Source organism: Peromyscus maniculatus, chromosome 4 (assembly GCF_049852395.1).
Source record: "Peromyscus maniculatus bairdii isolate BWxNUB_F1_BW_parent chromosome 4, HU_Pman_BW_mat_3.1, whole genome shotgun sequence".
NCBI classification, from domain to species: Eukaryota; Metazoa; Chordata; class Mammalia; order Rodentia; family Cricetidae; genus Peromyscus; species Peromyscus maniculatus.
This window is the reverse complement of record NC_134855.1, coordinates 88023912-88046598: the sequence shown is the minus strand read 5'-3', so window position 1 is coordinate 88046598 and position 22687 is coordinate 88023912. Positions and strand designations below refer to the sequence as shown.

The window sequence follows — 22687 nt, the reverse complement described above, 5'->3', positions numbered from 1 at the left end:
CTAGGAAGTAATCCCTATAAATATTTTATTACCTCCCAGTTTTATGTTAGGAGACTCTTGTAAACCCACTGTCATTTTATTAGTAAATGAGAAAGCCTAGATTTTTTTTTTTTTTTGGTTTTTCAAGACAGGGTTTCTCTGTGTAGATTTGCGCCTTTCCTGGAGCTCACTTGGTAGCCCAGGCTGGCCTCGAACTCACAGAGATCCGCCTGGCTCTGCCTCCCAAGTGCTGGGATTAAAGGCATGCGCCACCAACGCCCAGCCCAGAAAGCCTAGATTTTAAGTTATGTTGTTGAAGCTACAGTTCATACTTTTCTCACTCTATTAGCTTCCTTATGTCAACATGTGATTTAACTTTTCTTAAATTTAAAACTGTTTTCTTTTATTGGGTGCATCTTGTTAGACCTTTGGGGAAGGAAAAATCAGTAAGAGTTCTATTGGTTATGGCAAATGTCATCAAGTGTTACTGGCCCAGAAGCTTCTGTGGTTGGTGCTTTGAAAGTCATTTTTTTCTTTTTTTTTTTTTTTTTTTGGTTTTTCGAGACAGGGTTTCTCTGTGTAGCTTTGCGCCTTTCCTGGAACTCACTTGGTAGTCCAGGCTGGCCTCGAACTCACAGAGATCTGCCTGCCTCTGCCTCCCGAGTGCTGGGATTAAAGGCGTGCGCCACCACCGCCCGGCGAAAGTCATTTTTTTCTTAAGTTTTCATTTTCTGAGTGTCAAGATGCAATTAAGTGCCAGAAGCACCATTAAATTACCAAGAACTTTCAGGGGAAAGTGGAGAGTTACCATGTTTGTTAAATATGTATATTGTGAACCTTATTTTAATTTTTGAAATGCTATGATGTGAAGAAAAAGTTTATAGAAGGGAAAATATGATGGATGTTTGATACAAAATTTCAATGTTATTACTCGTAGAATTTTTTATTTGAAATTTAATTGATATTGTAGACATCTGTGAAAAAAATGCATTGTCAAACGAGGAGGTTTGCATACAAATAATACTTTCTTTAGTAAGACCCAAAACACACTGGCAGATTTCATTTATATTTCAGGAGATCCACTAGCAAAGGGGATTTGATTAGCTTCAGGAATCTAAACACAATATGGTCCTCTCCATTGTTGCCCACAGATGTAGACTGGCAGAAATACCAACTCAAGACAATTTTAAAGTTCTGACAGTTATGATTCAAACATCCCCTGGTAAAAATAATAGAAAAGATCTAGAGCTGGGGCAGGAATGAATTTCTACTATGCCAAATCTAAAATAAACTATCATATCTTCTTTTCATACTGTATTTTCCACTCTTAATCCTATCTTAACCTATACCTAGGGTATTTTTTCCTGGGACAGTGATAAAATACTCAGATGAAAGCAGCTTGGGGTGGGTTTATTTTCTTTCACTTACAGCTCAAGGTACAGTCCATCATGATACAGAAGTCAGGGCACCAGTAGCTTAACATACCTATCAATATCACATACTCTCTCAGCAAGCTAGTGTCCAGCTCACTTTCTCCATTTTATGCAGCCTAGTTTCCCTTGTCCATGAGATGATCCTCTCTATAATTAAAATGGTCCTAGAATATCAGTTGAAGTAATCAAGATAATCTTAGAAACTTCATTGCATGCCTTCTGTTATGTATTTGTACGTAATCTTTGCTTTCTGGATTGATGCTTCTATCATTGTCAATTTGAGGATCATATTCACCATCTAGTGTTTACAGCATTTACATTTAATGAATGCATGAAACTTTTATATAGTTATGTTTTTCCCTCTTTGAATCTTCTGTTGCTCTCAAGTCTCCAGAGTGTTGCATGGCAGTCCTTTTCCTGCATGAGGCAGTAACATGCATAGTGGCATGGATTCCTGAGTATAAATGTAGAGCAGAAGCACACCAGTTCTGCTACACATGGGATGAAGGACTTCAGGTTATGATTTCAACATCCTAAAAGCTAAAACCAAGGCTGCCAGCATGAATTTTAAAGATGTGGTAAAGTAATACATGACACTGAGACCCTTTTCTATTCCAGTCATGACTACCAAAACTGCTGCTGACTTATTTCTTATGTATGCTATATTCAATAAAATTGTCTTTTTCTTTTAAAATGACTCTTTGATCTGACAAGTATTAGCATCCCTATCAACTTGACCCAAACACATCTTCTCTCCTCAGTCTTTACAAGGTCTTAGTCTCTTTTTCCTCTGCCTTTAGCCCCTCAGTCTATTCTTTTCTTTGCAGTATTGGTTTTGTTAAAATAGAGATGATGCCACTCTGGTGTCACCCTGTTTAACTAAGATGAAAGATAAAGGCTACCCAGTGGTTCACAGATCTACAGATTCTACCCTTCTCCTCTACCGTCACTCTCACACATCACCATGTCATGCCCTTCTCTTTCCTTCCACAGCAGCATCACTACCACTGCCTGGAACATGCAGGATGGCATATTCTACCTCAGGAACCTGTCCTTAGTAATATCCTTTGCCTGTATCATGCTTCCATTGAAATTCACTTCCCTCAATGACATTTTGTTCCAGGGTTAGTTCTGGGTGGCAGCTTTTGGCAACCCTTTTAAAAACATTACAGTCTTTCCCTACCTAATATTTACTTTCCCACCTTCTCCTCCAGTTTCTATTTCTCATTAACTGTATTAGTTTCTAATACATATGTTGTTTCTTCTTTACCACTGTCAAGTTCATTGAGGTAGGAAGTACATTATTGTGCTTTGTGCTGTATCCCACATGGAATCATCCAAAGTACACTGCAGAGCTAAATATATTTATCCATTGAATGGAGAGAAAATGTCACTAGAATAGGAAATAACAGGAATAGGTTGGCCTCTGACATCTTTTTGACCCACTGGCCAGTGCAAGCTCTCCAATGTTAGCTATCTTTTACCTTCTCCTGTTTAACCGCACATGGGGATCCTGATTGCTGTCTCATGTGGGAAAGAAGAAAAGAATGGGGGCAGGAAGGCAAGGAGAAACACATATACTAGCCCCTCCATCCTGTCCAAACAAAAAGGCAAGTTGAAGGCACCAGAGATTTGGTAATTTCTCAAATAAAGTCTAAAATGGCAACTTTCTTTTATCATATGTAACAGCAAGAGACATGTCTACAATGTGCACTTATTGCTGTCACTGGATGACCCTCTTCTTCCAGTTTTCATGGGTAACTTTCTGCTCTTCCTCTTCATATCTGTACTTAAATGTCCTTAGTGTCCACTTTATTAAATTAACACCACTTCTTTTATCACCTGTTTCTTTCCCTCCTATTGTATTTTCTCCAATGCCATAGCCATATGACATAGTTTTCTTAATTTTTTTCTTTTCTTTCATGTATGTTTTATGAAGGGGAAGTTGTGTTTGTTACTATTGTATTAAGTCTTTTACTTAGAGAAGTGGTTTAATGACTAATTATTAAATTAATGATACGTAGTTTGCCTTAATATATAGGAAATATTATTTATATTCACAAATATCAGCTTTAAAATCATACATGGACTTTAATTTTATGCATATCTTATTAGCATTGTAGCTTTACATAATCATTAATTCTCAGGTTATGTACTTATTAAATATAAACAAAAATAATATACTTCACAAAGTTATTAAGTTAAAGAAAGCAATGCATATAAAGTTTGTGGCTGTGAGCAAATAGTAACTGTCAATCAGAGGATCATTTTTCTGTCCATGGAATCATAATTAGGTTAAGTAACAAATTTAACCACTAAATATTCAGAACATCTTACATAACTGGTTATTAATGTATCTTAGGAGATAAGATACATAAACAGCTTATACTAATGTTTTTAACATAGTAGCTTCATATGCATCATAACATAATATGTATTTAAAGTTAATAGTTAAATAAACTAATGTCTCTTTGTGAGAAACATTGCTTTTCTTCCCTGTAGTAAGTCAACTGACTGAATTATTCAAAGTACTGTGTACAGTCCTTCATGTCAAGTTCATGTTTGGTTGCTATAAACAACTTTTATAATTATTTCCAAGACTCTTTTTTTTCTTTGAAAAGGTTAAATATATAACATTTAATGATATGTTTGATCTTATGAAATATGAATTTTGTAAAATTTTCATAGTTCTTTATGGTAGCAGTAGCCATCATAGATATTTCCTATTTTATAATCTATCTTAATTATTCCTTATAGACATCTTATGCAATTGACCTTATAATGTAATATAGTTTTATTATTCTAATTATTTTAATTTTTTATACTTTCTTGGCAATTGTAATTTTTAATCAGCTAATTTCTGTATTCTTCATAATATTAGTTAACATATCTTTTATAGTTTGCTTTTGTGGACTTCTTTAACCCTTTAGTCAAACTCAGATTTCTAAAACTTCTCAAATTTTAAGGAGATGAACCCCAAATTAATGTGTTTGTAATATCAAAATGTGATTAAGAATCTGTAGTCGGAGTTTTCCTGTGTCCTGCCTGGTCCTATGGCCACTCAGACCCAAGTAAACACCCTGAGGTTTATATTATTTTTAAACTATGGCCATGGCAGGCTTCTTACTAGCTAGCTCTTATATTTTAAATTAACCCATTTCTATAAATCTATACCCTGCTATGTAGCTTGTGGCTCTCTGGTACTTTATATCTGGCTTCTCCTGATGGCAGCTAGCAGTGTCTGCCCCCATCTTCTTTCTGTCTCTCTGTCTAAATTTCCTACCTGCCTCTAAGCTGCATTGTCATAGGCCAAATGGCTTTATTTATCAACCAATCAGAGCAATACATTTTCACAGCATACAGAAATACATCCCCCATCAAGAATCTACTCAATCATTACAAATATCTCCACCTAAAATTTCAAGTCATACAATATGTCTAAAATAGTTTTCATGGCTCTGGGTGTGTATTTAAGGTCTTATATACATTAAGAAGCACAGAGCTGCTGAGTTCACATGGAAGTCATTCTCAGCTTCAGCATTAAGATGGTAATTAAGGGAAGGCAGTTGTGTGATTGTTTTGAGCTTATCCTTTAGATAGACATTATGTAAATATTTTGTTTAACTAAACTTGAGAAACATAAAAAGTACAGAAATTTTCTTTTCTTTTCTTTTCTTTTCTTTCTTTTTTTTTTGGTTTTTTTTTTTCAAGACAGGGTTTCTCTGTGTAGCTTTGCGCCTTTCCTGGATCTCGCTCTGTAGACCAGGCTGGCCTCGAACTCACAGAGATCTGCCTGGCTCTGCCTCCCAAGTGAGAGTTCATGGGGTGGTGGTTAACTCCCCCGGTTCTGAGGAAGGGATGATACCTTAGGAAATTACTGAGAATCACACACTGCCTCAACATTCCTGGGCCAAGACAGGGACAGAGAAAGCCCTCAGGAAGGCATGATCTTCAGTCATCCTTAATCCAAGAGGACAGGTGCATAGGGACAAAGACACATGAGTAGGGGTGGGGCATGCTTCTCTGGAGAAGAAACATATCTACATCTCTGAAGGTAGTGCTCATGATAGCCACACTCATTTCTTACCCTTGATGAGGCTGTCACTCCCCAGAGTACAGCATTCATCTTGTAGATTCTGCACTAGATTGACAGCAGCAACATGTTGTTCTGTGACATGACAATCCTCTTAGAGAGGGCCTGGGTGGCCCAGATCTTTCTGCACTTGATGTAGCCAGGATTCCAACTCAGTGCTTCATGGAGCCTCTTGGCAACCTCAGCCTGCACTATCTTCCCTTGCTGTTCCTGCTTTACATTCTCCACCAAAGGTAGAGCCCACTGGGCTTCCCACAGGGCCACTTGTTTGGCTTCTATAGCAGCTGGGTATTCTTGGCTAAAGCTCAGATCTGTGATAACTGCATCACTCAAGATGAGGCTGAAGACCTTGTGTGCTCTGCCAGTTCTTTTCTGATCAAGGGTGATACCTGAGCCTACTGGGTAATCAGCTGTGAGGCAGTAAACCTGGAGATCACACTCTTGTTGACAATCAACAGCAGCACTCACTCCTAGTGGTCTACCCTAGGCTCTGTTAAATGCTGGAGGCCGGGGGTGGGGGGTGGTCTTTAACTTTGAGTCAAACACCACATGCAGGGAAAAATTCACCAGCTGCAGGTCTTTTGAGCCTGTAATGGAGAAGTTTTTTTAGGGTCTAGCCCTAACGTCATTGATGATAGAGTACTGGAACCAGGATATCCTGAAGTAAAGGCCTTCATCCAGGATTGTGTCCTGATGTATGTAGCCAATCTTACTAACAAAGATTGGTCTATGATCACCTTCCAAAGTAAACATGGATTCATAGATATCATATGTCATGGCCCCCAGTAGCAGTTTCACTGCCATGACCATGCCCCAAAGCCCCTGGGACAGGCACCGTGCTATGTCCTTCAAGTTCTGGGCCATATCTGATCATCCTAAAGTCATTGGCACCAGAGGTCGGGAGATGGTGTCCACCTACTTCTATCTCACTCCAGTTCAGAGACTATGCCCTGTACATGAGCATCAGGGACCACGGTGCTCTCCAAAAACCACAGATTTTAAGTGAGGTATTTTCTGAATAAAATGAGTGGACAAAAATGCCTATAACTTTTTCTTTTTCTGTTTTAGCTCTAGGCAAAGATAAGGATTACATGGATGAATCTGAACATGCCAACTATGACCGATCTCGTCTCCTTAATGACTTTGTTATCAAAGATAAGCCTGAATCGAAGACAAAATTATCTAAGGTCATTCATACTGAATTATCTATGCACAATTTTTGTAATGTAATTTTTAAAAATTTGAACATTAGTCTGTATGATTGGATTTGTACTAGAAAAACTAAAAAGACATGTAAGTTAATATGTATCTTAAAGGATTCAAGCATGAAAAGCTGTTTATTGACATAATCATTTGTGTTATAAAGCAATTATTTTATTATTGAACAGATCCAAAATTACCCCTTTATTTTTTAAATTTATTCTTTAATTTTTAAACATATTTTATTTCTAATTAAATATAATTATACTATCCTCCCCATTCCTAAACCTCCTCCATGTCCCTTCATTTCCTTCTCTAATTCATGACCTCCTTTTCTTCAGTTATTCTTAAACACACAGAGATATGTACACACATATAATGAGTAAGAATATAAACACAACTTTCTGAGTCTATTTAGTGTTGTTTATATGTATAGGTTTTTAAGGCTGACCACTTGGTATTGGATAATCAGAGGTCTCAGCTATGAGAAAACTGATTATTCCCTCTCACAATTGCCATTAATTGACTCTAGCTCTTCATCTAGGGTTACGGTCCTGTGAGATTTCTTCCATTCACAGTGGCATGCCAAATAGTATTTCTTCATTCAAGTCTTATTCTGGCAAGTCAAAGATACAATCTTACAGAATATTTCCTTGTCCTTGAGTTTTACATTGTGCTGTACCCTCTTCTATGACATTCCCTGAGCCTTAGGTAGAAATCTATCTGGACTGTGGATCCGAGAGTCAGTTGTTCTCTATGCTTTGATCAGCTGTGACTTTTTGTAGTGGTCTCTGTATGCTAAAGAAAGATTTTTGCTAAGGCATGAGAGTCTACACTTAGATATGGGTATAAGGATAATTATTTGGAATGCTACTGGCTTACAAATGCAGCAGTAGTATGCTCTCTTCTGAGGTCCATAATTATGTGTATGGGACACAATGCGATATTTCAATGCCTGTATATATTTTAATAACATAGTGATTTGAATATCACTGTGTACATTTACCATTTATTTATTGGGAGAGCATTCAAAATTCTTTCTTATAATTATTCTGGCATATATAATAAATTATTATTAACTGCGGTTACCCTACAGAGCCATAGAATACTGCATGTGTCTCCTATCAAATTGTGGCACTGTACCTGTCAGACATAATTATTTAAACACCAAATATAAGCCATGAAGTTATTTGTTAATAATTCTTTTTTGGAATTAGTCCTTCACTTTTATGTTTTTCTCCTCAAAGTTAACATATTAACATAGTTTTATACTATATAATTTAAATGATTTGACTTCCAATTCCACTTATTATTAGATATAATGACATGGACATATTAATTACACACAATGACTTTGTTATCCTTATCTGTAATTTTGAACATACTGTCTGCTTGACATAAAACATGAAATGACTTTGTGAAAGTATCTAGGGCATAGCAAAGCCTGAGTACATACCAGAATTTTATAGCAACTCCGAGGTTGAGATTGTAGCATTGAAATCATATTTTACCAACAAATAAAATAATGAAATATAATTCAGTTTTAAGCCTCTTTAGTTCACTGTTTTCACCATTCTTCAAATTCAATGCTTTTGCAGATTTTCCAGGGCAACTGAATGAGACAGTCCAGAACCAAATTGCTGGTGATTATTTTCATGACAGTGACTACAACTGACTTACATTTCCTCCTAGATGCTAAGATAAATACTATCTCAGAACAAGTTTACCCGCCCCTTTTCCTGTTAAAGTGGGGTGTCTTCTATAAAGAGATAGGGAGGAATGAAGGAAAGGAGGAAAGATGGAGGGAGAGGGAAAGGGAAGGGAAGGAAATAGTCTGAATATTTAATTTAGTCCAAGAAATTGCTTAAATTTCAATAGCTCCTGCATAGGTACTATTTATGTTCTTGAACATAATTCTCTCTGTGATGCTTAGTTTGTTTAAACTAGATTAATTTTCTCTTTATTAGTCACTACTACTACTAAGACACTTATAAAGAAATCTAGCCGAATTTAAATATAGCCACACTGTCAGGAATGAGTCCAAACTTTAATATATTAACCAGGTTAATTACTTTTGCAAAAATTGTTCATTTATTATTTCTATGGTTTTTTTTAAACATTTTTTAAATCGGTTGACCAATCATGGTTTCTTCACTGTGTGGCTCATGTACTTCCTTGTATCAGATAAATATTATTTGAAGTGAACTGACAAGAGCTACAAGAGAAATCTAGTGTTCCTCAATAAGCTTTTGCTATCTACTGAAAGACAAACAGTATACATTGAATAATTAGAAAATGACATAAAAATCTGTTGCTGGAGGGCTTCTCTCCAGACTCCACCAAGCCCCGCCGTCCCACAATCCACTTATAAAATAATCACTCAGACGCTTATATCACTTATAAACTGTGTGGCCATGACAGGCTTCTTGCTAACTGTTCTTTTATCTTAAATTAACCCATTTTTATAAATCTATTCCTTGCCACGTGGCTGGTGGCTTACCAGAGTCAAGACCATGCTGCTTGTCCTGGCGGTGGCTGCAGTGTCTCTCCCCTCAGCCTTCCGCTTCCCAGAATTCTCCTCTCTCCTTGTCCCACCTACTTCCTGCCTGGCAACCTACTTCCTGCCTGGTCACTGGCCATCAGTGTTTTATTTATATAGAACAATATCCACAGCAAAAATCCAATCTGTATAGTCTACCACTCTATGATTTACTGCATGGCTAATAGTTAAATCATCATCTAATTTGCTCACAAGAGTCATGCCCCAAGTACCATTTTTTATTAGGCTTGAACCTTAGAATGTTACAGTTAAAATAATTAGGAAAACTTGAGTAAATTTCTTTGAGTATCCAACAAGAAAATAGAATAAGTTCAATGAAAGAAATAAAATAAGTAGTTCAGTAAAAGAAATATTATTCAAATGTACTACTGAATTTGTGTGACTGCCCACTTCCAACTCTTACTCTTCTATGAAAACCACCCCCAGCTGTCTGGGTGACTCACACCTCGAGCTATCAAAGGATGTCCACTTTTATCCATTGCATATGTGAGAATTAAACACAAATTCTATTTCATAGAAGATTTCAATTGCATAAAAGAAAAATAATGCTGAAGATTTTTCAAGGTATAATAATCTGCCTAAAAGATATTATATAGGAGATTCAAAAAGTAATCAAGTTACCTAGATTTGCATTATTTGCACTATTATCTGGGCGCTGTATCTTACAAATCTGCTGTCTTTCTTCTCATCTTACTCCTAAATGATAACTTATATATGTAAACCATGTATGATGTCTCATATCTGCAATCTGAGGATTCTGGAGGCTGAGGTAGGAAAATTGTTGCAAGATTGAGGTCAGCCTATTCTACACAGTAAGCACCAGGTTAGTTAAGCCCAAATTGCAACACTATAAGGCAAGGAAATAAAGAAGGAAGGAAAGAGAGAAAGAAAGAAAGAAAGAAAGAAAGAAAGAAAGAAAGAAAGAAAGAAAGAAAGAAAGAAAGAAAGAAAGGAGGGAGGGAGGGAGGGAGGGAGGGAGGGAGGGAGGGAGGGAGGGAGGGTAGGAGGGAGAAAGTTACTTTGTATATATGTATGTATACATATATATGGACATAGATTTCAAGTTGCATTTTATAAAATTGTTAGTCTTCATTTGTGACTTAAAAGTACCACAAGTTAATATATTCATATACATATATATGTAAGATAGAAACATATACAGGTTTTAATATAAAAACCTCTGCCTCACATCATGATTTACTTTGGAGAGTTGTTCTGGTTTCAGTCTGCACTATGCATATTATACATAATAAGTGAAGTGCAAAGGGTGAATTTCAGATAGCAGCAAACACATTTATAATGAGTCAGCAGGAAGGAGCATTAATTTGAAAGGGTGACTCATGCCTAATGCAAACTATATAGTGGCATTGGATAATAAAAAAAAAATAGAGTTCTACACCAAATTAACCATCAACCATGAACTAGGATCAGAAAAAATTATTCTAAATTCTCTAAAGTGCTACTATATTATAACACAGCTGTGTTGAGTTTTTCACCGTTTTGTAAAAACTAACCAAGAATTTTAGAAATATATCTGACTAGTGGCTTGGTCATTTTATAGGTGAATTTCAATCTGTTTGAAATTTTATTTGTATTTGCTTTTATAACCATTGTATAACATTTCTAGAGTGGTCTTGAGTCCAAACGGTAAATATTTTGTTTTCATCATTGCTTTTGCTAGTTTAACATGGTCATTTGAACATCAAAGCACTTGTAGCCTTGGCTTGAATACTTACTAAATCCCCAGTTGGTGGAACTGTTGGGAAAGATTGAGATGTGTGGCCTTTTTGGAGGAAATGTGTCACTGCTGACAGGTTTTGCAGTTTCAAAAGACTCATGTCATTTCAAGTTAGTTCCTCTGCTTCCTGTGTGTGTTTCAGGCGATATGAGCTCTCAGTTGCTGTTCCAAGGCTATGCCTGCCTTGCTGCTGGTGTTTTATAACAATAGAAACAATAGAAATGTAGCTAATATATTTAATAAAAATTAAGTATACTTATAAATAACTCTTGGTGTGAGGATCCATCTTCAGAACAAGAAATTGAATTTTAAACTCCTTTCGGAGATTAAAACTTTTTACAATATTGACTTCTGATGTGATGAAGTGATAATGACAGCATAATAGGACCTATTCGGAAGACACTGTTCAAGTCTGGTACTCTAGAACAGAGAAAGATGGAAATCACTAGAAAGCTTCTATTGTCCAAGTGTTGAGATACAATCCGTGGAGAAAGCCAAAGGGCTCTGGAAACCAGAGATATCAAGTAAAGTCTGAATCTGAATTCGCTAGTATTGGGTCTTAAAACAAAATTCATATTTAACATATCAATGATGTGTGGGAGATAGAAATGTAATCACTGTACCCTCTAATTTTGTTGAGATTTTTAAGACACCCCTATCAAAAGGTAAAGTCTATTGAATTGATTTTAAGGCTTTCTTTGATCCTAAGACTTTAACAGAAGTCATTTGATACTACCACTAAGATTTGGGTTCAAATAAATCTTGAATTTCTGTTCTATCTCTTGGGATTCTGCCTCTGTCAGGTCTACATACCAGAGATAGCCTTGAAAAGAAGAAAGACCACCTATACCAGAGACTAATGATTATAGTTGTCCTCATTGAGATAAAGATGTCAGAAACTCAGCAGTTTAGAAACACTAAAAATGAGGAAATTCAGCTGACATTAAAAGAACTCACAAGTGGGAATGGCTTATGTACATAACCATGAAAAATATTTGAGAGTGAATTTTTCTCATCAATAGATATTAGAGATAGCTTCAAGTATTAAAGGAGAAAATGGTGACTTATAACAGTGATAAACATAGAATTAATTCTTCAGATACTGGGAAGATTAAAAAAAATGTCACTGATTTCCACAAAACACTAAAAATGCTCCTAAATTCTTGGAGCCTAGGTGTATTTCAAATAGTTTAATGTAGATCACTTTATATTTTAGGAAAATGCTTAAACTCTCTGAAATGGTTCATCTTTTCAATATTTTATTTGTAAAAGTGTTGGGCCAGAGAGATGGTTCAGCAGTAAGAGTGCTTTCTACTCCTTTGCATTATTTAAAAATTTTTCGTGTAATATATTTTGATAAAATTTTCCTCTTTCCAAACTCTTCTGAAATACTTTCAACCTCCCTACTTACATAACTTTATGTTCCCTCTTTTTTTCTAAAACAGAAAAACACAAAAATTTAAATCAAAACAAACAAGCAAAAAACAAAACAAAATGCCAAAAAGGCAAAACAAAACAAAAAGCCCATCAAACAAACAAACAAAACTCAAGGAGTAGATTTTGCATTGGCAAACTACTCCTGGGAATGGGGCCTGCCTTGGGGAGTTGTTAATATATACTGTGACACTCCATTGAAGAACATCATATTTTTTTGCTCTTTACAGCATGAATTAATTACAAATTGCTTCTTGGTTAGGGGTCGGATTTTACATGTACTGCTCTTAGTGTCGGGACCTCCTCTGACTTGAACCTGTGCGAACCTTGTGTGTACTATCACAGACTTTGTGAGTTCACATGTGTGTCAGTTCTATTGCATCTGGAAGACATTGTTTTCTTGGAGTAATCCATCTCCTCCAGCTCTTACAACTTTTTGCCATATAACTCCTCCTTCTCATAGATCTAAGATTCTTGAGGGGAGGGGCTTGATGAAGATACCTCATTTGGGACTAAGTGCTTCACTCCACACACTATCCAGTTGTGGGTCTCTGTGTTCATTCCCATCTATTGCAGGAAGAAGCTTCCTTGATGAGGGCTGACTTAGACATGATCTATGGATGTACAATATGCCATTAGGAGTCATTGTATTGCTATGCTTCTTTAGCAGAGTAATAGCAATAGGTTTTCCCTTAGGCCCATGATATGTTTAGTCTCAGGTTCGTGAACTTAGCAGTTTCTGGTATTGTTGCTTTTGCAGAGGACCATGGTTTCTCTACAGCACACACACTGAGAAACTAATAACCACCTGTAACTCCAGCTTCAGGTGATCCAATGCCCCTTTCTAGCCTCTGAAGGTACAAACACACCACATACCACATACACACACACACAACACTCTTTGCACATGCAATAATAGTAATAATAATGATAAATTTAAATCTTAATTACATTAAGGAAAAAATCCAATATTTTCACTAATTGAAATATACATTTATATTATTAGCAATGGTCAAAAAATTAAGATTAGCAAGGAAAATATATTAATGAAAGTTTATTTTCTTTACCACACTTGTATGGCTGAGAAACTTTAGGAAACAATCTCATAGGACAAACAAAAACATTCTCATAAATAGGCAAATGGAAGGAATTAACTTGACCGATTAGAAGTGGAATCCTAGAGAAAATGAGATGGACTGCTTTTACAAATGTTTGCAAAAAGATTTTCTTTTCCTGGTTTATCAGTGTAACAAATACTATAAACTTTTGACAGTATGGTCCTATACAGCAAGATTTCTTCTTTCCTTCAAATAGCCATGCCTTGTTCAGCTGCCAAGGCTTATATGAGAGGACAATAGTCAGAGAACATCTGGAGTTAGGCTTGGTTAAAGAATCAAGTACATGTAGTAGAGGCCATGGCTTCCTGGCAAGTGCTTGTTTTAACTCTGACACTCGGGATGCAGAGGTTGACTGGTGAAGTTGCCAACTATGATTCTGGAACTATGAATATATTTCCCTAAATATGACTTCTCCTTTGAAAGGATGCTGAATATCAAATCAGGCAGGAGAGGGGATATAGACAGGAAACTCTTGACATGAATATTTTAGTAGTTCATTAAAATTGGATCACACGGCCATTCAGTTTGACTAGATCAAGTGCCATGGGCAGATGGTGTTCATCATTTACTCAACTTATAATATGGGTAATTTTCTGTAAGAGTGGAGACACTGATCATTTTATCAAGGAGGTAAGAAAGATAGAGCTTCTGTAGATTTTGATATGGTGCCTTTCATGTGGCCATTGCTAAAAACTTCATTTTCATAAATGACTCTCAGTCTATAAATTGTGTACAGGTCTTAATTTTCTGAACTTACTACTATACAATGCTATGTGATATTGTTGACACTGCAGTTTTTCCAGAATTGTATCAGTGTGTGATTTAGATTACAAGATGAGTAACCGCTTGGCTGCATGTGGCTTCTGTCTTCCTTCCTTCTTTTTTCTTTCTCTTGTTCTTTCTTTCATTCTTATTTACTTAATTATATATTAATAGAAAAGATTAATCCTTGTCTTTTGCTATGGAAGCTTTCTACTATTAGACTATATATGCCTAATCCTCATTTCCATGTTTATCTTGAGACATAATCTCACTAACTTGCCAAGCTAGTTTTCAACACACCTGTATTCTAGGCAGGCCTTAAATTTTTATTTTTCTGGATAAGTTTCCCAGGTATCTATAAGCACAGGCTTGCTCTATCTTCCTTGGCTATGTATATGCTTTAATTGACAGCATTATGGTTGACATAAAATATAGAAATCCTTGTATACAAATGGTTTGCAATGCCATGAATTCAAAGATTCACAAATAAGGAATTTCAGTAAAGAAAATTACAACTTCAATGAACATATGAATGGTATCTTTCCTTTTTAATAGACTTTTTTATTTTTATGAGTATTAGTATTAGCTTTCATATCTCTATGTGTACCACATGTGAGATGGTTGCCCACAGAGGCCAAAAGATGGCATTGGATCATCTGAAACTGGAGGTACAGGTGATTATAGCCACCAAATGGATGCTGGGAACCAACTAAACCAGGTTCTATCCTGGAGAGGCAAGTGTTCTTAACCTCTGAGCCATCTTTCCAATTGCAAGATTCTTTTCTTGTTACTATGTTCCCTATATGCTATAGCATAACAACTTTTCTGGCATTTATATTCTGTTCAATGCTATAAGTAGGTTGGCAAGCGTGTGGAAAATATGCTTAAGCTACATGAAAACTCTCACTTTTAAAAATCACCACTTTTATAAAGAAATTTGAGCATGTGTTAATAGGACAGCCCTAGCAGAGATAGAGCTCTCCCCCTCTAATACTGAGGAATGACTTACTAATAGGGTAGATTCTGTTTACATTATCAGTCACATTCTAAAAGATACACTTAAAATTTCCTCAATTTTACCTTTGAAGTAACTTTCCTTTATATTTAATGATATTACTGTGATAAATAGTATTCTTAGCACATAATTTTTATATTGTATATGGAATAAGCATGAAATCATTGATTTTTTTTGCCAAGGATATTAAACTTCACTTCTTGACTTATGTTAATAAACCCCCTTTCCAGCAACATAACAGATACCTAATATCATAAACTTCATTTACTCTTTCAGAAACCGCATTTAATACTGAGAAGGAATCTGTTTTGGACAATTTAATTTCATTAATCTTGGAACCTTCTCTAATAAGAAGTGAAGGCTTATTCTACAGTAACTAATTGCTAGAGTAGATTTTTCCAGATTTACTATAAAGTAGTTTGCATTCTCTCTACATTTGCATGGATAGCAATGTGTGGCTTGTTCTCTCTCTCTCTTTCTCTCTCTCTCTCTCTCTCTCTCGCTCGCTCGCTCTCGCTCTCGCTCTCTCTGTCATATCTTTGTATGCATATATAAAATAAAAGGAACATTCCAAATCAGCAACAAAATGTTTAACTTTCAGAGCATGTTGTAATATGTTAACAACAACTGGGAAGGGGTTAAATGTTTTTAGACATCTTCCTCTCACAACTTAAAATGAAATGAATCACTGAAAAGCTAAATAGTTAATGAACTAAAAATGAATACATTAAAGGAAAATAGTAATATTTTTTTAAAAATAGTGGAATAGAAGATAGCCTTTGACCCTGAAAAAAAAGTTGATAGTTTAGATATTAAACACATAGTACTGTTAAAATTATGTTTGAGTGACAGAAATGAGCTTAAGATTTAGTAATAAGCTGATATGCTAGAATACACATGTCGGATCAATGGCTATATTCTTAATATTCAAATATATAAAATATAAATGTGAGAGTAAAAATATCTGCAAGGCAATTTAATATTGTCATTTAAATTTATTAGTAGTACTGGTAATGTCAGAAATGCAAAGATGGTCAATGAATTTAATTAAATTAGAAAAGAGCTTAAAGCATGACAAAATCAGTGCTTAACTACACACCAAAATCTGCCAGTTTTCTTCATGGTTAGGAGATGTGTTTATTGAGCCAAATTTTCTGGGAAATGAGTTGATGATGATAGGGAGTTTAAAGTAACAAGTAAATGCATTAAATAAGCTTGCACTTTGAGGTCTATGAACTTATCTTCAAAATATAATTAGATGTTTGCCCCAATAATCATGTTTAAGATGTTTCTTTCACTTTAAATGGGGAGACACTTGAACACTCAAAGTTAATGACATCATTAAAAATAATAATGCATTCAATCAAAGCTCCGCAAGCACTTAGTGATTATAGAAATTGATTGCCATTATGATCCTATAATAAACATATAGCTCTAAAACAAACACATGAAGCATGAGGCCAATAATGTAAAAATATTCACTTTTCCCTTTTATTCCTGACAAAATTAAATGACCTAAAGATTACTGTATGTAACTTTCTATTCAAGCCATGTGTGTTATCATATTTCTGTTGTCAATTAGAAATCTTACTCAGCTAATAAATAATTGGAGTAATGGATCTAGGTGTTTAAAAAAAATCTGCTTCTGTGAGACTTGTTTCCAGTCTACAACACTGGAAAGGTGACAGGGATATCAAACTCTTCATCCAGTAAGTTTGGGAGGAATGTTTTTGTACCTTCCCCTGGTACGCAGACTTCCACTGACTACCTTCTATTTTCCAACTACTTTCATGTCTTCCTTTTTTTCCTTTTCTTTCTCTTTTTCCCCACAGTTTTTTATTTCAGGTGTTTGTATAAAGCATGAGGAGGAGGAGGAGATTATTGACTAGACCATAGGTGACACAGCAGTGGCTACCCCAGAGCAAAGAAATAACATTCCTCTACTGCAGGCCAGGACCCACAACAGCTCCTCAGAGAGGGGTGGGCCTATTGAGATTGAGCTTCTCGATCTGTAACAGAATGTTTGAGGGGTCCAGAACTGTGCAGGTCTTATACTGGGATCCATAGCTGCTGTATGTTCATGACTAATAGCCAAGTCAAATGCCCAAAAAATGTCCATACTGATTTTCCCAATCCTCTGACTGTAGATGAATTTCTAAGCGGTCGAATTAAATAAAAACCACAGAGCCAAATATAGGGATGAACACCTTAGAGATCAGGGAAATAGGAATAGCCACCAGACACCTTACCTGTGCAGCTTCCAAATGCCACAACTTCCTGTCTACCAAGGCTTTTATTGCCTTACTGTTCTGCCCTCTCCTTGGCTCTCAGCCCGGCCACCTCACTTCCTTGTCACTGCCTATCTGTACAGACCTCCAGGTCTCTATGGTTGGTACTAGGATTAAAGGCGTGTGTCACCACACCTGGCTCTGTTCCCTAGTGTGGCCTTGAACACACAGAGACCCTGCCTGCCAAGTGATTGGATTAAGGGCATGTGCTACCACTGCCTGACTTTCATGTTTACTTAAAAAGGCTTGCTATTTCCTCTGATCTCCAGGCTAACTTTATTCATTAACATACAAATAAAATATCACCACATCAGGATCTGAAAGTCTTTCCACTCCCTCTTCCATCACTTCCCCAGTAATGGGCAACCAACAGTCACTTTGACCACTCCTGAGTCTGTGTTAATCTCCATCCACTGCAAATTTTATATATATATATATATATATATATATATATATATATTTGCTGAGAGCTGAGACCCACACTAGTTCGTGTGTATAGAGATGAAAACAATTTGACTATTTGCCTATTTAGCAAAACAGCAATAGTAGATTTTCCACTAAAGCTCATGACTTCACAGCCATAGGTTTCTGACTAAGATGTACAGTATCAGGCATCAATTTCTTCCCAGGGACATATCACTCATTTGTTGTTTGTTTGTTTGTTTTTTCCACAAGTGCAGCAGAGTTCATATGGTGGATCTTCTGCCTAAGCCTGATTTAAAGGGAACTTTAACTATGAAATGACAGCTACAATAATTTGTCTGTAGAAACTTCACTGACATTGATTTCAGTTATCTATTATTTGTTGCTAAACAGACTCAAATAAAATCAAATTTGCTATTTCACCAACCTGCAAGAAGATTAATTTGTAAACATGATGATCAATTTAAGGCCATATCCAATAACTGTTGTTTATTGGATTCTATGTCTTATCAGTTCTAACTCTAAGCTGGCCCAAAGATGATTTTTGACAAAAATAAATGCAACCTTCCATTAAATCTCATCAAATAAATTCTAATCAATGGGACAAAATTGGTGAATTTTGTTTGTGTTTAGGTAACAGTTAATTCTTTTACACTTGTACTATAGTACATCAACCTGGAGCCAATACAAAGTAATGGGACATTTCACAGTGCTGGATTTTTCAGAAACCATAAAGTTTCTATTGTATTTTGTGGTTTTTTGTTTGTTTGTTTTTTTTTTTTTGAGATAGGGTTTCTCTGTGTAGCCCTAGATAACCTAAAACTAACTATGTAAACCAGGATGGCCTTGAACTCACAGAGATGCTCCTGTCTCTGCCTCCCGAGTGCTGGGATCAGAAGTGTGCACCACCACTGCCCAGCATGTACTTTTCTCAATTGAATAAAAGGACAAGGAATTTTCCTACAAGTGCTTAAAAACAAAAGGAAGTACTTTTAAATTCCATTAAGCTACCAAAAAATATAACTAGGCTCACCAATAAAGAAGGTCACCCTGCCAGACCTCTATTATTTAAACTAAAAATACCTCCCACATTTTGTGTCAATCTATTCAGCTCATTCAAATACCATATGTAATGGATTATTTAAAATTGACAGTAAAATCATCAAAATGTCACTGGCATTATAGGATTAAATGTCACTTAGATGAATCATACGTCGACACTATTAACCAATGACACACGAGGCAACCCCGTACTGCACTTCAGCCACCCCCTAAAATAAATTAATAGAAAGCAATGCAGAAGTTCTTATAAAGGGATGCATTGTCTCTTCTTCTAAAGTCATTATGCATATCCAGGCATTTAAAGAGTTGCCTGAAAACCCTCCAGTCAAATGCTTTGTGCAGCATTCACGATGTAAGACTCCAGCTAATGGATCAAGCAGGCGGTGGAAGGCAAAACTTTCAGCTGTCATGCTGAAGAGTGCTTTAAAGAAGAAGACTGTCATTTGAGACGGTTGTCAGCAGTGAAGGGTTCCAGATGCAGCTGAACCCAGAATTCTGACTGTGGTATGTTTAAAAGTGACTCGATCTAGGAATTTTGTGCTGCTTTTCTGTTTGCTTAAGCGTGCATGGGGAAGCCAATTAAGAATAGCAGATATTGATTTTCAAATTGAGAATGGAGAAGTTTTAAATTTTTATGATGCTTGAAATGTATCTGTTAAAATGTAATAGTGTGATCTAAATGTGTATTTGACGACCACCAGTCTTTATCTTGCATGCCAAACAAGTATCATCTCTCTGTGAAGTTGTGGTTGTGCTTAAATGTATGATTATTGTTTTTAATGGAAAAGCTGTTCACAAATTCCACCTGATGTAGGCATAGATTTGGAATTATGTAAAGCATAATATTTTTAAAGATAAGTATTTTCGGGTCATTCTTAAGGCATAGTTTCATACATGACTTATTGATTAATATCAAAGTACAAAGTCTGAGAAGAAATGCTTAAGGAAAGAAAACTGAGCATTAAACCTTGAACTAAACATATGACCTGACTATGAATTTCTCAAGCAGGCTAGCTAGTAAGTGGCATGTTTTCCATCTGCTGTCTTTAGTGTCCATGCTTTTAAAATATTTTTAAAGTACTTACCCTTTCCCCAGTGTTAGTTTTCATTTCTTCCTTTAAAAATATGAAATAACCCCATCTGGAAATCAGGAAGTCAAAGTCTCTATCTGCACTCAGAGTCTCTCTATCTGCAAGGTATAATGGATATAAACTGTGTATAATGGAGTCAGATTACTTAAAATAAGTAGTCACTGGTAAGGAAGGAAGTGGTCATTTTTCAGTGAAAACAAGTGTTTAAAAGATTCCTTGTGTGATATTTACCATAACAATCAGTGGCCAGGAAAAGGATATGCAAATGTATTTGTTGTAAACTAATTCTGCAAAGGGAATATTTAGAATTCACATCATAAATGGATTCACAACATTAAGAACACAACAGAAAAACATAGTCTGTGCCCCATCATGTTATGCTGAAAACATTTGGCTTTGGTTCTTCATCAGATAATGTAGAAACTCTTTTATATTGAATAAATAAAAATAAAAGGAGAAAAGAATAAAGTACTTTTAATATAGTACTTAGTCTAATGTCTGTTATATTGTGCAAATTCAAAATATATTTTGCTTTTCTCTTGTCCACACTTTTATTTTCTATCTGGGAACTATTTATACTTGTTTAGTAATATTGTTCTTTTGTGTTTTATTACATGTATTTAGAGAATACAAATCATATAACTTAGGAATTTGTGGTCCACTCCTTATTATCAATAATTACCTTGCGCTCTTCTCTGTAGTCCTATCCTTTAGTAATGCTCAGTGAAATACACATATCTTATAGAAAATTGTAAGTGTGAAAATATACTGATTTCTCTTTAAACAAAGTAAATAAAATTATTATAGGAAGAATATATCTAGGAGACAACAGGTCTAATAACTCAATTCCTTGTTTGAATCACCCTGAAAAAATAAGAAATGCAGGTTTTTTTAATTCTCATTCCTCATCTTAACTAATTTAACATCAGCTAAAAGTAGAAAAATAGCTTTATATTTGAGGATATTTTTCAGAGAAAAATGTAAGTTGCATAATTAAAGCTGATATGCATAAGAAATGTTTCACTTTCCTAAAAACAGAAATATCACTAATTTCAGATTCAAATATAATTTTTTTCCTTTGGCATTTCTTCCTCAAAAAAAGGAAGAAGAAGAAGTGAGATTACATTTGATGATATTTCAGACTCACTTCTCACATTCTAAGAAATTTGGGCTACAGCAAGCTTTAAAATATTCATGCCTCTTTTTCTAAATAGATACCTTGTAACAGAGGTTGGTGAACTTGTGAATATCAAAATTACCTGTAGGAATTGTTTTTTTTTAAAAAATGACAGCTTCTTATAGCATTAGGTTCCACTGAGGCCCCAAAATATGCAGCTTTAACAGGTGTCCAGGTGATGCTGAAGCTGTTGCTTTGGGTACCATATTTGAGAGCCGTTATCCTGCATCAGCTTTTAGCAGCTCCAGCCCACTATCTGCCGGATTGCACCTGGCAATCCATTGATAAAAAAGAACATGCAAAGTCCTTTCACTTGCAATGCTCTAAGCACAATGAAAGATTAAGAAAAACAGGCAAGCCACTGCATGAGCATGTTTACAGGTTGTTAAGTCAATGCAGGGATGTAGAAAGGCCACCACCCTGCAGAAGCAGCTTATCAAAAGGTGGATGTTGTGCATGAGGAGTGGAAGGTGAGAGGTCAATACGGGGGAGAAATGGAGTGACTGGCATCAAAGCAGTAGAAGAGCCTCGATGAGGCCTTGAATGTCCTCTACATTGGTCTATGCAAGGAGAACACAGAGAATGAGCATTGACGCACCACCCCCGCCCCAAGATGAGAGCAGAAGAGTCACTCAGGCACGGCACTTGAGGGGTCTGTGGTGGGACTGAGATGTTCATCTGAGTCTAACAATTTTGAAGAGGTATATGTTCATAAGGTGGCTCTGCCCCTGCAAGTGGAGGTGGGATGACCTTGCAATAATCCAAGTGGAAGATGGGAGTGCTTTGACCAAGAACAGATGTATGGGGTGAACATAGAATTTTGTAACACTAAAAGGTAGACACTGCTCAGACATATACAAACAGAGGTGACATTATTAAAAATAGCACTATGCTGATTACTTTATGATACAGAAATAAGGAGTTTAAAAGAGGTTAGAAAACAAAATTAAGATCATTTGTGTGATAGAGATCAGCAATAATAATTGGGATATGGGACCTTCCTTGTTTTTGTTGATAGCAGTAAGAAAACCATATATAAGTTTACACTTAGAAATCTATAAATCTAAATATTCCATAGAATTTGAGGTGAAAAATCTCAAGTTAAATGGTTATTTGGTGTGTGTGTGTGTGTGTGTGTGTGTGTGTGTGTGTGTGTGTGTGTGTGTATACATGGCAGGGATAAATGAGGTATAATGGATATAAACTGTGTATAATGGAGTTGATAGCCTCAAAAGGCTTTTAGTTTATTGGAGACAAAAAAAACAAAAAGGTGCTTTAAGGAATAGCTCTTAAATGCTAGAGTGAAGAATTATG

At 35.8% G+C, this 22687-nt stretch overlaps 1 protein-coding gene and 1 pseudogene across 1 annotated transcript in view; one reads left to right on the top strand and one right to left on the bottom strand.

The window, feature by feature from the left end:
* Positions 1-22687, top strand: part of LOC143272954 (anoctamin-3-like) — a 282163-nt gene that overhangs the window by 75369 nt on the left and 184107 nt on the right. Inside the window, exon 4 of the mRNA XM_076570270.1 lies at positions 6574-6692. Coding sequence (XP_076426385.1) covers positions 6574-6692 — 119 coding nt within the window. The remainder of the gene's footprint in view (positions 1-6573; positions 6693-22687) is intronic.
* LOC143272738 (prohibitin-2-like) lies at positions 5489-6369 on the bottom strand (annotated as a pseudogene).